General features: G+C 43.9%; 2 protein-coding genes across 3 annotated transcripts in view; one reads left to right on the top strand and one right to left on the bottom strand.

The window, feature by feature from the left end:
- The first annotated feature begins 859 nt into the window (after nucleotides 1–859).
- On the top strand, nucleotides 860–13,132 carry CAPSL (calcyphosine like). The gene is made up of 5 exons (XM_083575931.1): nucleotides 860–1,049; nucleotides 6,066–6,202; nucleotides 7,179–7,356; nucleotides 9,361–9,570; nucleotides 10,891–13,132. Exons 2-5 carry the CDS (start codon nucleotides 6,066–6,068, stop codon nucleotides 10,990–10,992), a joined length of 627 nt encoding a protein of 208 aa, XP_083432057.1. The 5' UTR covers nucleotides 860–1,049; the 3' UTR covers nucleotides 10,993–13,132.
- The window catches only part of IL7R (interleukin 7 receptor), a 17,263-nt gene continuing 13,410 nt past the window's right edge, over nucleotides 13,124–16,976 (bottom strand). For both annotated transcript variants that reach the window (XM_083575771.1, XM_083575772.1), the window contains one exon: nucleotides 13,124–15,737. In XM_083575771.1, the coding sequence (XP_083431897.1) occupies nucleotides 15,243–15,737 (495 nt within the window). In that variant the 3' untranslated portion in view covers nucleotides 13,124–15,242. The remainder of the gene's footprint in view (nucleotides 15,738–16,976) is intronic.

Genomic DNA, 16,976 nt, shown 5'->3' with positions numbered 1-16,976 from the left:
ATGAGCAGGATCCATGCACTTTTTTTGTTTTTTCCTTAAAAAAAGAAATAGGACAAACGTATTTGCTGTCCTGTTCTTAAGAATCTGTAGTGTTCTCTTTGCCATTCTGGTACCAGCCAAATACAGTCGTACCTTGGAAGTCGAATGGAATCCGTTCCAGAAGTCCATTCGACTTCCAAAACATTCGGAAACCAAGGCTCCTGCAGCCAATCGGAGCCCCGTCGGACGTTCGGTTTCCAAAAATAGTTCGCAAACTGGAACAGTCACTTCCGGGTTTGCGATGTTCAGGAGCCAAAACGTTTGAGAACTAAGCTGTCCGAAAACCAAGGTACAACTGTATATCATTTAAGAAGCTTGCTTTCAACTCATTTTTTACATGCTGAAACTGTTGTGTTTTGCTCTATTGTACTAAATTTGGACTTGTACACACTCGCTACCGACAGACATCCCATGGGGAAGAAAGCACTTCCACGTAAGATATGGAATGTGCTAAGGAGCAGTATTAAGTTTCTGTACTTCTGTACACCTGCTCAGTCTGATTGCAGTGGATAGATCATTTAAACCTCTCCAGCTCTCTCTGTGCCTGAGCACAATACTACATTTCTTCCAAAAAGCACACGAGGGCTTCTGTTCTGCTACTTTGCCCCTGTGTTTCAGAGAAAGCGTTTTCTTCCTGAATATAACAAAGCCAAAGTGAAGGGAGAGGGCTGGGAGGAGCATCGCAAGCCGCAGGAACAATGAAATCCCTGGCAGGTTGCGCTAGGCCTTTCACAGCAAGCCATGTCTCCGTGGAAACAAGGTGATAAACTCTAGGCAGGGTAGCACTATGTAAACAAGTAATCTGAGATGGACAGACACTCCCGTCTTCCAGTCACCCTTCGGTGCTCTCCATGGTTCTGCGTTAATTACCACAGTCTGTCCAATCAGAAGGGGGGAGGTGTAGACCAGGGGCGGGAAGAGATGCTAGGAAGAGACAGGCCCACTTTCCCCAAACTGTACAAGGGAGCGTCTGTAGTTTCAGGTTAGGAGCAACAGGTAACAAATTAAAGGTAAATGGTTTTTTTCTTTATGACTTTATTGATTGGCTCAGGAAGAGTATCCTTTAATTTAGGTTGATATAATCCAGCTTTCCCATGCTCTTTACTTTTTAAAGATACTGCCTATTTTAAAAGTTTGTGCATATAGTAGGGTATGCTTCCGGGGCCAGGAAGCTGTTTATATTTACAGAATAAGCTCTGTGAACAAAATTGGAGGAAGAACCGATCTGGTTCTAGTGCTAGGGGAGGAAACCAAGCTGGGTTTGAATGGGACCTCCTCATGTTGCCTTTGGAGTTTGTGAGTGTGCTTATCTCTACTTTTTTACCACCAAATTATTATTAAACTTCATTGGTATTCTGCTTTTGGGCCCAAAGGCCTGCAAAGCAGTGAAGACCAGATTGAAAATACAATAGACAAAACACAATAAAATGCAACAAACAGGCTGTCTGTCGAATTAGCAGTAAATAAATATGACCACGTAGTTGGAGATTTATGGCATGTTTTTGGAAATCAATGCCCAAGAAAGTACACAGGGTTATTCTGTGTAAAGAAAGACTTTTTCCACCTTGCCCATTTCTGCTTCCTCATTTAAGACCAGACTTACTGTCGGGGGACAAAGCAAAGGCAGCTGTTCATCCTGATCGACCATCTGTCTAAATCAGACTTGGCGTTCGAAGGGCTGTTGAGTCCAGGGGTTGTGCAGCACTATGTAGAAAGGTGTTTGGAGGCGTTGTGCAGCACTATGTAGAAAGGTGTTTGGAAGAGTTTTGTCACGACTCGGGATTTTCACTATGCCAGTGCAAAAAGAGAGGCTGTGTTGGAACAGTAAAAATGGCTGCAGCCAAGGCCAGCAGCTTCCCACAGGGTTCTTTAGACAAAACAGTTTTGCTTTCCAGCAATAGCCATCTATGTGATTTCGGCTGTTATATAAGTATTTAAGAAGCTGGTGCATAGGACGATGAATCTGGTTCTTTTCAACTGGATCATAACTGGGTTATTAATGCACTGTTCCCAAATCACTGAGATAAGACTCACTTATTTATAGCACGTCATCAGTTCCCAAGATGCTGCCACACCATGCTGACTGATGGTATCAAGCAGCAAAGAACTAAGAGCTGGTGCCTCTTTGAGGGAGCTCCTGTATTCCTCAACTTTGATTCACTTATGGAATTCACTGCCACAAGATATGCTGATGCCCACTAACATTTGATGGCTTTAAAGAATGGATAAACAGAGGGTCTGTGCTACCCCTTTATTAGCTATGATGACTAAATGGAACATTCATGTTTAATGGCAGCGCCTCTACGGATAACATAGAAGTGAAGGCGTGCACAATTGTGCCATATTAAGTGAGATGGCTCATGCAAGGATCTACTTTCTAGAACGTTTTTCTTTTTAGTGCATCTGAGCCAAAACTTAAAGGAGGAATGGCTGACTTACGTATACTTGGAGGCCATGTTATTCCAGTTGTAAGGTAAAGGGACCCCTGACCATTAGGTCCAATCATGGCCGACTCTGGGGTTGCGGCGCTCATCTCGCTTTACTGGCCGAGAGAGCCGGCGTACAGCTTCCAGGTCATGTGGCCAGCATGACTAACCCGCTTCTGGCGAACCAGAGCAGTGCACGGAAACGCCGTTTACCTTCCCGCTGGAGCGGTACCTATTTATCTACTTGCACTTTGACGTGCTTTCAAACTGCTAGGTTGGCAGGAACAGGGACCGAGCAACGGGAGCTCACCCCGTCACAGGGATTCGAACCGCCAGCCTTCTGATTGGCAAGTCCTAGGCTCTGTGGTTTAACGCACAGCGCCACCCGCGTCCCTATTCCAGTTGTAGTACTAATCATTTAATTTCTATACTACATTTCCTGCAAATTCATCAGTGTTCAAAGCTATGCACATTCTAAAAACAGAAGTATCAGAACCTGAAGGCCATAAGTAGTTTTATTTTATTCGCCACACATTTTGAAATGCCTTCATAGGTGGCCATGCTCTTTAATAACGTCTCCACGGAACAACTGACTAGGAAACAAAACTTTTAAAAAGGAAGCAGCACCAAGCCTCTCTCACGCAGCTTTTGAAGGTTTCCATTTGAAGAAATTTAATAGCTTTCCGTGGCCACTGAAGCTGCCGTCCTATATGTACATGCATGTGGGAGTAAGTCCCACATAACTCATTCTAAATAGACATGTATAGGCAAAGTCAACAAAGACACTGTGACACCAGAAAGACTAACAACAAATTGTTATAGAGTTCAGTGATAGGGCACATGCATGGCATGCAAAAGTTCCCCTGTTCAGTCCTTAGCATCTTCACTTGAAGAGCGATGGCCAGAGTAGCCAATCTTAGGCCAGATGGACCAAAGGCTTGCCTCGGAATAGGACTACTTCCCATGTTTCTTTCTTAGGGTACAATCCTCACTTGGCATGGGTTAACGTAGTGGTGGAAGCTGGTCAGGCAGGTTGCTGCACCAATCTGAAGCTGGCATAGTGATTGAACCCAGTTCAGGCCTGATGCTGTCTTGTGATAGCAGTGGGGCTTGCTAGAGATCCAATGGATCCTGGGACAGCTCAGCTGCTCTCACCCCTACCTCTAAACATCCTATTTCAGGGCTTTCCACTGGCTGCCTTCGATCCACCTGCAACTTCAGTGGATGGAAGCAGGATCTTAGCACCAGTGGAATGATGCTGGCATCAATCTGCAAGTGGAGGCCAGCCAAGCTCAGCAAAGGAACATCTCGGCCCAAATCAACCCCTGACCCCAACAAAAAAGGATGGGGTTGTTGTTAAGTTTCTTAGGTGCAGAAGTGCTTTGAACATTTTTCTTTTCTTTTAAAAATTGCCACAGGATTATATTCACAATCCCTTTGGAAACTACTGTATTTTTTGGTGTATAAGACGCACCCATGTATAAGACATCCCCTACTTTTGGGGACCCCAAATTTAGAAAATGGGCATATGCACTATCCGTGTATAAGATGCCCCCAGATTTTTTACCTTATTTTAAAGTAAAAAAAACTAGTCTTATACACGGAAAAGTATGGTACTTTCTTTTTAAACATTAAACGTTTTGTCAGAAAAGTCTTGTCCAAGAACCGTATAAAGAAAAAAGAACAATATAAATATTTTTAAAAATATACAAGAGACAAACAAAAAATGAGACTTCCACAATATGAAAAAGATTGGGCCAAGGAGAAATTAAGCAGAAATATATGAGGGAGGACCAGGCAGAAGGCCTTCTCAGTAGTGGCGCCCTCCCTGTGGAATGCCCTCCCACCAGATGTCAAGGAAATAAACTACTATCTGACTTTTAGAAGGCCTCTGAAGGCAGCCCTGTTATGGGAAGTTTTTAATGTTTGACCTTTTATTGTGTTTTCAATATCTTGTTGGAAGCTGCCCAGAGTGACTGAGGAGGCCCAGCCAGAGGTCAGGGTATAAGTAATAAATTATTATAATATTATTATTATTTGACAAACTTAGAGAGTATGTTGACAATGAAGTTGATATGGACTAGGGACACAGTAAAAAAAGAAATATGTTTTTAAATGTGCTGTGAAAAGAGTCTGTGGAACACAGAAATTCCACATGAAAAGGGTGAAATCAATATTATGTTTTGTTTTGAGTCAGGGTAGAAAACCCCCCTTTCTGCTCCCAAATGGTTTGCCCTGGCACCCCTTGTTCGGCCTACTGCCTGTGGAGGATGCTGCTCCATCATTAGTGTTGAAGTAAGGTTCAGCTGCCAGTCCAGTCTATTTCTGCTTGTGGGGGGGGGGACTATCTTAACCTATAAATTATATGTATATATTATTAATTAACATTTTGGAGAAGATTTTCCCTTTTAAAACAACACAGCACCTTCTTGGGTTTCCAAGTCTAAGATGTGTTGCTACACTGAGGAAAAAATGTGTGCATCATTCAAAACATAATATGTTTGTACTATGTTCTTAGTAGATCTTTGTATTTCTTCTTAAGGGAAGGTTGAAATTCCAGTTTAGCACAATGACCTTTTGGACTGATACTATCAGAGGGTTGCAAAACCATTTCTGAGAATTCATTAATTGGCTGTTTTGGAGAAAAAAGAAATCTACATTTCACTGCTAGCTAGATATAACAGCAGAACATATTTTGCAAACATTCTTGAGTTGTACATACACACCTTGAAGAAATCCTCCTTTTCTTTTCACTCCAACACACACACACAGATTTATATTCTGGATTATTTAGCAAAAGGGAATCTTGGTGATGGATGGGAAAAGGGCAGGACTATGCCAGATCTATGCTAAATGAGAGATTTCCCAAGTGAAAAAATGCTAAATCATTTAGGCTGCAACATAATGCACACTGATTTGGTAGTAAACTTTAGTGAAATATAGGAGTCGTTTTCAAGCAAATATTCGGAAGCTCTGGTTGTACACTTTGTAAATTACTAATCACCAAACCTCCGTTGCTGTACAGTGGTACCTCGGGTTAAGTACTTAATTTGTTCTGGAGGTCCGTTTTTAACCTGAAACTGTTCTTAACCTGAAGCACCACTTTAGCTAATGGGGCCTCCTGCTGCTGGAGCACGATTTCTGTTCTCATCCCGAAGCAAAGTTCTTAACCCGAGGTAATATTTCTGGATTAGCAGAGTCTGTGACCTGAAGCGTATGTAACCCGAGGTACCACTGTACTGCAGAGACACGGCCAGGTTTGAGGAAGCTGTCCTCCAAGCCTGACAAACTACGCACATAAAATTCTACAAAACTTATACATTCTGGAAAAGTGGCCGAATATTGTGACTGAATCCTTTTCTTCAGTTGACTGACTCACACATTGCTTCTCAGAATTCATCCATTGCATTTTTACATTCATCCATTCTGTTTTATTTTCAAAATTCCCCTTGCAAAAGCCTTTGCAACCAGACTCATAAATGCACATGGACTTTTTATGTACAGGTGTGGACATACAAACAGAACATCTTCACTCTAGTAAATGAAGCTCCTTCTTATGAGTAGGGTTGCCAACATTTTTGCCATTTTTTTCTCTCCTAGATGCCTGGTACAGCGAGACACGACCGGGAGATGGCAATCCGGGCCAAAAGAGACCTTGCCAAAACTACAGATCCAATCGAGAGACTTCGCCTTCAGTGCCTAGCAAGGGGCTCTGCTGGCATCAAAGGCCTCGCCAGGTAAAATGAGTTCATGAGGTAAATTATTAAACCAGCCCACATTCTTCTGTAGGCCAGGAGATTACTGAAGCACAGCTGGCCTTGCTTAATAGACATTTGGATTTCTGTGTTCTGTTTCAAGAGGCCCTCAAGCAATGATGTCATGAGGCAGCCAAACTGTCAAGAAAGAGAAAATACTTACCTGAACCAGTTGAAGGCTGCAGGGGCCTCATTACACCTGAATTCACTTCACAGCTCATGAACTCACATAATGTTAAATATAACTGTAGAGTTGGAAGGGACCCAGTGAGTTATCTAGTCCAACCCCCCTGCATTGCAGAAATGGGCTGAAGGCAATGGTAAGAGGGCTTGGAAAATGAGGAATGAGGGAAGGAAACTCATAGGCCCCTAACAGCATCACTTAGGGCAAAACTATTCAACTGTAGCTTGCAAAAGGCAGCATAAAATGCATGATTGTCAATAACAGCACAGAAGTACTGATGATGAGTTAAAGCGATGAAAGTAGGCATTTTTTTCTGTAGCAAACTCAAGCAACTGCCTTGAACCTTAGAAATAACATTAACTATTAACTATTTGGGGGACTATAGGACTTGAAGCTGCACATTTCATTTGCAATATCTGAAAACAGAGTCCAGATTTACTTATTGGTATGCTAGTCTTTGGCCGATAGGGCTCCGTGAATGACTTATATACAGTTAGAACAAGACAGGTCTTTTGTAATCTAAAAGGCATGACACAAAAGGAGAAAGAGAGAGGGAGGATGGAATGGAAACAGTTCAGATGAATGCTACACATTTATTTATTTTTACGTAGGAGCTGACTGAGCTGCCCTATTGGATGAAAAAGGATTGTGTTGTTTCTTTTCTCTTGAATGCCTGTGTCCTAACTTCTTGATATCAGTGTCTGCTCTCTATTCCTCTTCCATCCTCTTTTATTTTATTACTCTTTTCTTCAAAGTGGCCCTTCTTTTCTTCAGGGTCTTTCGAATCATGGATGATGACAACAGCAGGACTATCGATTTCAAAGAGTTCTTGAAAGGCCTCAATGATTACGCTGTGATGATTGACAAAGATGAAGCTGAAAAGATCTTCAAGATCTTTGATAAAGATGGGAGTGGAACAATAGACTTTGATGAATTTCTCATAACATTAAGGGTAAGGCTAATTTATTTTATTTTATTTTTAAAAGAAATGCTTTCTGTGTCATAGAAATATAGAATGGTAACTTTAGTGCAAAAAGGTCTTAAAGGTAAAGGTAAAGGGACCCCTGACCATTAGGTCCAATCATGGCCGACTCTGGGGTTGCGGCGCTCATCTCGCTTTATTGGCCGAGGGAGCCGGAGTACAGCTTCCAGGTCATGTGGCCGGCATGACTAAGCCACTTCTGGTGAACCAGAGCAGTGCACGGAAACGCTGTTTACCTTCCCGCCGGAGCAGTACCTATTTATCTACTTGCACTTTGACATACTTTCAAACTGCTAGGTTGGCAGGAGCAGGGACCGAGCAACGGGAGCTCGCCCCATTGCGGGGATTCGAACTGCTAACCTTCTGATCGGCAAGTCCTAGGCTCTGTGGTTTAACCCACAGCACCACCCGCATCTTAAGCAGTGCTTTTTTTCTGGTGGGACACAGGGGGGCTCATGCCCCTAAGCATTTTGTGAATCTAAGTTTGGCCTCATTGAGGGGCAGTATTTAAATATAAGCAGGAAAATGAGAGTACCTCTAAACATTTTTTGGAAAAAGCACTGGTCTTAAGTGTAACAAAAATATAATTTAACCATTGTTTAATAAACAATGGCTTACTGTGATCACCTGGACTCTGTTCAGCAGCTTAACCGTGGTTTATTAGTCACAAACAAACCACACACATAGGCCATGGTTTGTTGTTGGCTTATAAACTTTGGTTAATGTTAACAATGGCTTCCCATTGCATGTGAGCCAGGCAATAGCTACCGTATTGGCCCGAATATAAGCCACACCCGAATATAAATCGCACCTTTAAAATTGGAGGGGGGGAGGAAAAATACCCAAATATAAGCTGCTCCCTTCCTTGCCGCTCCTGGCTGCCTACTGGGGAGGGGGGGCTGCACTGCGTTGGCGGCGGCCTTGGGGGAAGACAGGGACTACGCACAGGGCGGGCGCTGCTTTGCCACACTCCTGGTGCTGTTTGCCATGCTCTCCTGGCTGCATACCGTAAGGTCGCGAATATAAGCCACACTTTAACATTTCACAGTCGGAATTGGGGGGGGGGGAGTGAGGCTTATATTCAGGCCAATATGGTACTATATAAGCTTATGAATTCTATTCTGAAAACCCACCTGCAATGTACCATTTCCTTTTGTGGATGGTGATTCATAAAAAGCTCCGTTGTGGTGAAATGAAACAGTCATGAAAGGCCAAAGTAAGTTATATGAAAATACAATCATATGCAGCCCATATTCACTCTGGAGCAGGTCCCAGTATGTTCATTGGCCTTGCTCACTAGTAAGTGTATGTAGGCTAGTAGCCTCAATCCTTTGAAATCCGTTTTAAGCTCCTTTCACATGGCTGTATGCATTCCACCATGCCCTATGTAAATGCCCATACATGAAGGGATGGGGTTCGTTTTGTTAGTTCTGCCTCAAACACTGCTTGGTTGTCATGTGAACAGGATTTTATGCCTGCCCATCTAACTGTATGCAACATTTCCCCCCTTGTGGGGGGAAGTGGGGCTGAGAGTGCCCTCCACAAGTTGGAGGGCAAACCTCTGAACATCCTATACTCAGGAAGGCTCTCCATACAATTTAAAACCCTGATCACAAATGATTATACCGTAATAAATATATTAGTCTGTGAGGTACCATACAACTATGTTGCTTTTCCTGCAGATGGCAACCCCTCTGATTTTATGAACACAGTCTTCCAATGGTGAATCGGCATTCCTATCCTTTCTATCATTTATCCCAGGTCTATAAAGCAGGATATAAGTCCTTTATGATCAAACGGGTCCTGCAACCTTCCTTTTGGTGACCCAAAGCCCTATGAACACATTAAAGGAAATGCAGCCAATCTGCCAATATTTTTATTACAGTAATAGTCTTGGTCGGTACAAAGACCCTGCTGGACATGGGTGACGATCCAATGACTTTACTATGTTCATTTGTTGGTGTTGTTTTAAAGCCTCCCATGTCCAACGCAAGAAAAGAAGTCATCATGCAAGCCTTTCGAAAGCTAGACAAGACCGGGGATGGGATTGTCACCATTGAAGATTTACGAGGAGTCTACAATGCAAAACACCATCCCAAGTACCAGAATGGGGAATGGTCTGAAGAGCAAGTTTTCAGGCTGTTTCTGGATAACTTTGATTCGCCTTATGATAAAGATGGACAGGCAAGTGAAATATTGCAGGTTGACAGAAAGGTGGCGCCTTTGTAACATTTAAGGGTTTTGCTTTAAAGAACAAGACAGTTGGCACAATAATTACACACAGTGCAGAAAATTAGGCATAGCTACTAGCCATGATGGGTGGCGCTGTGGGTTAAAGGGTGGCGCTGTGGGTTAAACCACAGCGCCTAGGACTTGCCAACCAGAAGGTTAGCGGTTCGAATTCCGCGATGGGGTGAGCTCCCGTTGCTCGGTCCCAGCTCCTGCCAACCTAGCAGTTCAAAAGCATGTCAAAGTGCAAGTAGATAAATAGGTACCGCTCCGGCAGGAAGGTAAACGGCGTTTCCGTGCGCTGCTCTGGTTCGCCAGAAGTGGTTTAGTCATGCTGGCCACATGACCCGGAAGCTGTACACCGGCTCCCTCGGCCAATAAAGCGAGTTGAGCACCGCAACCCCAGTGTCGGTCACGACTGGACCTAATGGTCAGGGGTCCCTTTACCTTTACCTTTACTGGCCATGATGCAGATGGATGCTGACTGGCTTCTGAATTCCAGTTGCTGGAAACCACAGGAGGAAGCTATTGCTTTCTGGTGCTGCGTGCAGGTTTTTCACAGGCATCTGGCTGGCTGCCACGAGAACACGATGCTGGACTAGATGGGCCTGATCCAGCAAGCTCTTCTTATACCCTTGCTCTTTCATGAACATTAGTCGGATGGGGGGTGGGAATGGGATATGTGAACTCCATGGGCGTTTGACCAGTGAGCAGAAGTGGAGGAGACAACCTTTGTGTTTGTACGCCTTAACATGCAAAATTCCTATGGCTTTTACATCCCACTTTTTTTTTACCATTATCCTTCAACACAACTCTTTTCTATGTTCCAGTGCCCTGGGACTCTAAGGAGGATCAACGCATCTGCTTGCTCAATGTGCCTTTTACTAATAAGGCCTTCCATTGCAAATAATAGCTCATGAGGTGTTCTTTCCTGTAGGGAAAGGGAAAGAAGGACTCCATAATGGGAATTCCCATCTCATGTTCAGCTTTTTATTTTCTGCTGTCATGGACTCCGCATTTCCCCCTTTCTGATAAGGTTCCTTCTGAAAACCGGATGCCTTCTAGATGTAGTTGGACTACAACCTCCATTGGTTCCAGACAGGAGGACTCAGTGGTGAGGGATGATGGGAGTTATAGTCCAAAACATCTGGAGGGAAAGGCATCAATACATATTCCATGTGGAGCAATTTCTTTCTTGATTTCTTGTCTGTGGTAAGACAAGGCGAGACAAATGAAGATATTAATTTTTTTCCCTTTACAATTCCTCTACTTTAGGTTACACCAGAAGAATTTATGAACTATTACGCAGGTGTCAGCGCTTCAATAGACACAGATGTCTACTTCATTGTGATGATGAAAAACGCTTGGAAAATCTGATTTTGTTATTGTAATACAAAGTGCTGCTGCTGCTGCTGCTGTTGTCATTGTAAACATCTTCTAAGCCTCATCATATACAGGATAGTGCTGCTGTATTCAGAGCAGTAACCAGCTGCACCATTCCTAGGAGTGAATTAGAAGAAGCAATAGCCAAAATTAATCACCGCGCCTATTATTTTGGGAAGACTGATCTCACTGAGGAACTGTGCTTTTCGTTTCAGCAAACAGGGATTCCTAATGTAACAAATGTGAACAGGGGTCAGGAGGACAGAAGTACTGCTTGAGTCAGGGATGATAAGCCCTTCCTCCACCTGCTGCTTTTCCTCAACTCCTTTCCTTGCCCCCAGTTTCCTAGCCTCATTACTGCCCCCTCAGTCAGGCTCTGAGATCAGTAATAAGAGGGGGAAGCAATATCTGGGGAGGGGTTGCAGGAAGAAAAGTGGTGGGTGGTGAAGCATCACACCTGAAATTCCTCCCTGTACATTATTCAGCAAACACAAGGTTGATAATGCTGGGTTGCATCCAATGATGGTTTTGCCTTAGCGCAGGGGCGAGGAAGCTTTTTCACACTCCCCAGGGCCACACTCCCTTCTGGCCAACCTTCCAGGGGGGCAACATGGCAGTGGTGGGTGGAGCCAGAGGAAAAAGTGGGTGGAGCAACAAGTGAAGAAGTTACCTTTGTATGCAGCAGGCTAGAGTCTGCGCACACACTCACACTACCCTCTTTATCCTCTAGTCCAGGGGTAGGCAACCTAAGGCCCAGGGGCCAGATGTGGCCCATTCACCTTCTCAATCTGGCCCGCAGATGGTTGAGGAATCAGTGTGTTTTTACAAGAGTAGAATGTGTGCTTTCATTTAAAATGCATCTCTGGGTTATTTGTGGGGCACAGGAATTCATTCGTTATTTTTTTCCAAAATATAGTCTGGCTCCCCACAAGGTCTGAGGGACGGTGGACCGGCCCATGGCTGAAAAAGGTTGCTGACCCCTGCTGTAGTCAGACAAACAAGAGGCATTATCAGAGCTGGAGGACATTTTCATCCAGGCAAAAAAACACCTGGGGTTGGAAGCAAGGTCAGCGAAGGGTCTGGTCTGAGGAGAGGGGTGTGAGGCCCAGGGAGAATGTGAGGGCCAGATAGAAAGGCCTGGAGGGCTGCATTTGCGGTTCCCCACTCCTGACTTTGTGCATGAACAAGGCAGGGCACCTGAATTTTGTTGATCCCTCATACCCACTTAATTTCCCTCTCCACTGAAAAGCTGTTCCTGAGTATTGTGGGGGACCCACTAGTCAGCATGGGGACTGATGCACAGGTTTGTGGTAGGTGAGTGGAGGGCAGAACAGTAAAAATGGGGTGCTTCGACTTGTGCAAGCAGAAGTAGGTAAAGGTAAAGGGACCCCTGCCCATTAGGTCCAGTCGTGGCCGACTCTGAGATTGCGGCGCTCATCTCGCTTTACTGGCTGAAGGAGCCGGCGTACAGCTTCCGGGTCATGTGGCTAGCATGACTAAGCCACTTCTGGCGAACCAGAGCAGCGCACAGAAATGCCGTTTACCTTCCTGCCGCAGCGGTACCTATTTATCTACTTGCACTTTTATGTGCTTTCAAACTGTTAAATTGGCAGGAGCAGGGACCGAACAAAGGGTCCCCCATCACGGGGATTTGAACCGCTGACCTACTGATCAGCAAGTCCTAGGCTCTGTGGTTTAACCCACAGTGCCACCCTCATCCCTTGCAAGCAGAAGTACTTTCTGCTAAAGCAAAGCCAGTGTTGAAATGCAACCCACTCTGATTGCTGAAGCCACAATTAGTTTCCCCCCAAGAAGATGGGCACCTGAAGTAAAAAAGACGAGTGATGAAATCCTTGCCAGAATACATCCTTTGGTTTTTACCTGCCATTTCTCCTTTTGCATATGGAATCTGCTTTGGCTCAGAAATCTATGTGACCCCCTTGCTTCCAAAGTCCCTGGATTTATACAGATTTTTATGGTCCAATATGTCTGCAAAACAATTAAATGGGCTGTTGGTAGGATGACTCATTGCCTTTCAGTGAGGCAGGGAGGAGAGAGAGAAAAACCGCTTCTGGTACTCCTTAGTAATGTCAAGTGCATATGAATTAAAACTGCATTCACTGGGTAACACTGACGCCAAGAGTTTACTTCATTTTCATTTTCAAACATACATAAAAAAAAATGTAAAACATTTTCAAATGCCTGAGACCTTTTTCACCGGTAGAAAGATGAGCACATATACATTCTAGCAAATTCTAGCATATCTGTATACGTCTGGGTGCGTCTGTGTGTTTATGTTTATATACACACACAAGCACACACATATATATTAGAAGCTGAATGTGCCCCTTCTGGCCCATAAAATCAGAAAGAATATCAATACGCTGCAATAAAAACCACACAGTAATCTTTATATCCAACCCAATACATTTTCAGCAAAATCTTCAGCAGCAAAAACATATCATCAGTAAACAGCAAATGATTGGAATGTGGCTGAGCAGATACACACTGGATTGCATTGTCAGCCTCCAGGATCCTTGGCCTTGTGAGAAATTAAGCAGCAATTCATGACAGAATTCAAGTTTTAACTGTTGCTACAGTCGCAGGCAATGAACTGATAGCTGTATCAACCAGTACATATAAAATGCACCAGTGAAGTAACATATGTAACCAAGAGTTATTCACACAACACACGATTCATACACAGAATTCATTGCCGAAGTTGCGATGCCAACCACTAAGAACTGTTGCGCTTAGGTTCTGCTTGCAGGCACCTGTTTGGCCACTATGAGAACAACATGATCAACTAGATGGGCCACTGGCCGGATCCATCAGGGCTGTTTTTGTGTTCTTAAGAGGATTAGACAAATTAATAAAGGGCAGATCCATCTATCAGAGCTATGTTGATCAGCCAGGAGCCACCTTTGCAATAATAAAAAAATCCTACACAATTCAACAGCATGACATGTGCCAGACCGATTTGGAATAGAGCTGTTAAAAGATCAAAAATATTTCTACTGTCAGCCACTCTTTTCAGGGTTACTGGAGAACTGGATTTTTGCAGCAAGGCTAACCCCCCCCCCCGAGTGTGTACAAATCACTGGCAGCCTCTCCCACGGAAACCCCATTTTGACGAACGTGCTCTTGTGCAATTTTTCGGCTGTTTCTTCACAAAAGTCAATTGAGGTGGTGGAATACAGCCAATGGGTGTCCTAAAAACTCCAAAGCGGTGCAATCCAGTATTCTGGAGGTGCAAACTTGCCTGGGTTTAATGAAATCTCTGCAAACATCCCAGTGTTTTGTACACATCGATGATTTTAGAATGCAGCCCTTATTCTGGCAAGTCTCCATTGAAAAAACTGACAAAGCACTATTGTAAGTACCTGTTCTTTCCAGAGCATTTTTACTGCATTGCTCAGAAGGAAATATTTTCAGTGACTCGTGTTTACAGCAGCAGGCAACTTGACCTTAGGGAAATAGCTAAATGCAGACATAAGAACACAAGAAGACCTGCTGGATCAGGCCCTGTGGCCCATTGAATCCAATATCCTGTTCTGATGAGCCAACCAGGTGCCTGGGGGAAACCTGCAAGCATAACCTGAGCACAATAACACTTTCCCCTCCTGGTATTTGGAAGCACTGCTGCCTAAGACTGGAGGCTAGGCTAAAATATAGGTTTTTCAGATCCCACCTGACCTATAGTACTTTTTCATTCAAGAGCTTTGAAGCAGGCGGTGGTTCTGCTGGTGCAGCTTCCCAGTGTTGCTACAATGATGAGAAAACCAGAACCTGTCCCTGACCCACGTCAATTACAAAGCTGAGCAGCAAACTTCAGAGCCAGGGCAGGGCAATAGATGCCAGCATGGAAAACCAGGTCATGTAATTCAGCCTTGCAAACAAGTCCACAAAAGTTACTAGCCTGGAAAAAGGTTTGAGCCCACTCAGGGCAGGATTGCTGCATTGGATTAGATGACCCCGGGGTCCCTTCCAACTCTGCAATTCTATGATTCTGTGAAAAGTCGCTTGCTGATGGCTGACAGAAGCTGGACACTGAGGACAAGACTTATTTCCTCGAGCAACCCCCATGGTTTCTATGCAGGGAGCACTTGCCTGCATGGAATTCCGAATCACCTATGGCTACCAGGCTAGTGGTTAACTTCAAGGCTGGTATAATCTTCTCACTGATCTGGTCAATGCCCAAAAATGATACTTGGAGAGCCCAATCATGCCATGTGCCAGAACTGCTAGTTTTGAAAATTCCCCTTGTTTTCGAAAAAACTCGCCATTGTGACATAGGCCTCTTCTTTATTTGGAACTGTTACATCTGTGTAAGCTTGAAGACAGTTCTCAGACTCAGGTCCAGGCAGGATAGCAGCGGGATGCGTAGAAGAACTGGCATGGTTGAGGAGAGCATCACTACCGACATCTTGGTCGTCAACACCGCCTTTCTCGTATGGGTTGGCATTGATTAATGTGTCATCCTCAGGAGCGAGGAGTCTTCTGCCCACATGCTTATCCAGTGTCTCAACCGGCCACATTCCTTCATATGCCAGAGGCAGTTTCAGCCACCCATGGTTGATATGAACCAGGTTCTTTTGTTCCACTCCTTTCCCCATCTTTTCTGGAACATCAAAATCCCAGGCAAGCAGCAAACGTTCTGACTTGGCCCGAATGCTATCCACCTTATGGATGGGGACGTGTTCCAAACTCTCGGGACTGAAGAAGCTTACTTCGGAATTCTACCGGGATACGGGGATATTTCGTGTGACAGGGGAGGGGTGGGAAGTCAAAAAGAAAAATATAAGTGACTGTTATAGTTTTTTGTGATGTAAATTTGTTAAAACCTTTGAAAAATCTAATAAAAATTAATGTGAAAAAAGAGAGAATGTACTGCACCACTTCAGACTACAGGTGGAGAATGCTACTTCCAAATGTGAAAGCAAAACAAAACTGTGTGCAAATGGAAACTAACACCTCATGGCACAGGGAGAGGTATAGCTCAGCGCTTTGACTGCTGTATGGATTTATAATTTGTTGGGAGTTTTTAACATGAAGGAGCAGGTCGTTCTACCACCTCAGCATTCTGCCTTCTGAGTCTATGGAATGAGTAGGCCTCTATGGACAGCAGGGCCGGATTTAGGTTTGATGAGGCCCTAAGCTACTGAAGGTAATGGGGCCCTTTATATGTCCAGCTGTCCTTTGTCAACAACAAATTGTCACTGTTTTTTGTGTTGAACATCTGCTATATGGTAATTTATGGACCTAATAGGTATCTTTTTAAAATATATATATATATTTTTATTAGGAATTTCAACATAACAATTTATCAAAAACATGCCATCCTCATTTCCCCCTATTTTACCCAACCTCCTCCCTAAAAGAAACTCCCCCTCCCCCCAGACTTCCCTCAGCTCCTCTCTCTGTTTTTTCAGCACGTGTTATTCTCTGCATATTATAAAATTGTAAAGATCCTTAATTTATCTATCTATATGTTACCAATAATAAATTTGTGTATGTTTATTCAAAACCTGCCAAGGAGTCCAGTTCATTTTGTTGGACCTAATAGGTATCTAAAGCCATTTGCACTCAACAAATAGGAGCCAACACAGCACAGCATAGCACAGCACAGCACAGCACAACACACCACACCACATTGTTGCTGTATGTAGGTTTTATTTTATTTGATTTTTGTCTTGTATTTTGGAAATGTACATCCAGTTTTTCCCCCTTAAAATTTTTTTGGGGCTCCCAAGAGAGTGGGGCCCTAAGCTATAGCTTGTTTAGCTTATATGTAAATCCGGCACTGATGGGCTGCCTCAGGCAAGCTGTGTCCTCCCAGCCTGTTCAGAGATCGTAACACTGGCCCTCTTGGCAGATTTACTGCTTAGGGTAAATGAGACTACACTTTGAGCTCTCGGCATGCATTCCACTTAAACAGTTGAAATAAACAATAATCGTTTCTACTGAGAGAACTTCCC

Source organism: Podarcis filfolensis (genome assembly GCF_964270895.1).
Source record: "Podarcis filfolensis genome assembly, chromosome: 11".
NCBI classification, from domain to species: Eukaryota; Metazoa; Chordata; class Lepidosauria; order Squamata; family Lacertidae; genus Podarcis; species Podarcis filfolensis.
The sequence above is the reverse complement of the archived record's forward strand: the minus strand, read 5'-3'. Positions and strand labels throughout refer to the sequence as shown.

What these genes read in the sequence shown, in the direction of transcription:
- CAPSL (XM_083575931.1), top strand. Translation starts at nt 6,066, where the DNA reads ATGCCTGGTACAGCGAGACACGACCGGGAGATGGCAATCCGGGCCAAA. An exon ending in GGCATCAAAGGCCTCGCCAG is followed by an intron (nt 6,203 to 7,178) that starts GTAAAATGAGTT and finishes TCTTTTCTTCAG; the next exon opens with GGTCTTTCGAATCATGGATG. An exon ending in CTTATGATAAAGATGGACAG is followed by an intron (nt 9,571 to 10,890) that starts GCAAGTGAAATA and finishes CCTCTACTTTAG; the next exon opens with GTTACACCAGAAGAATTTAT.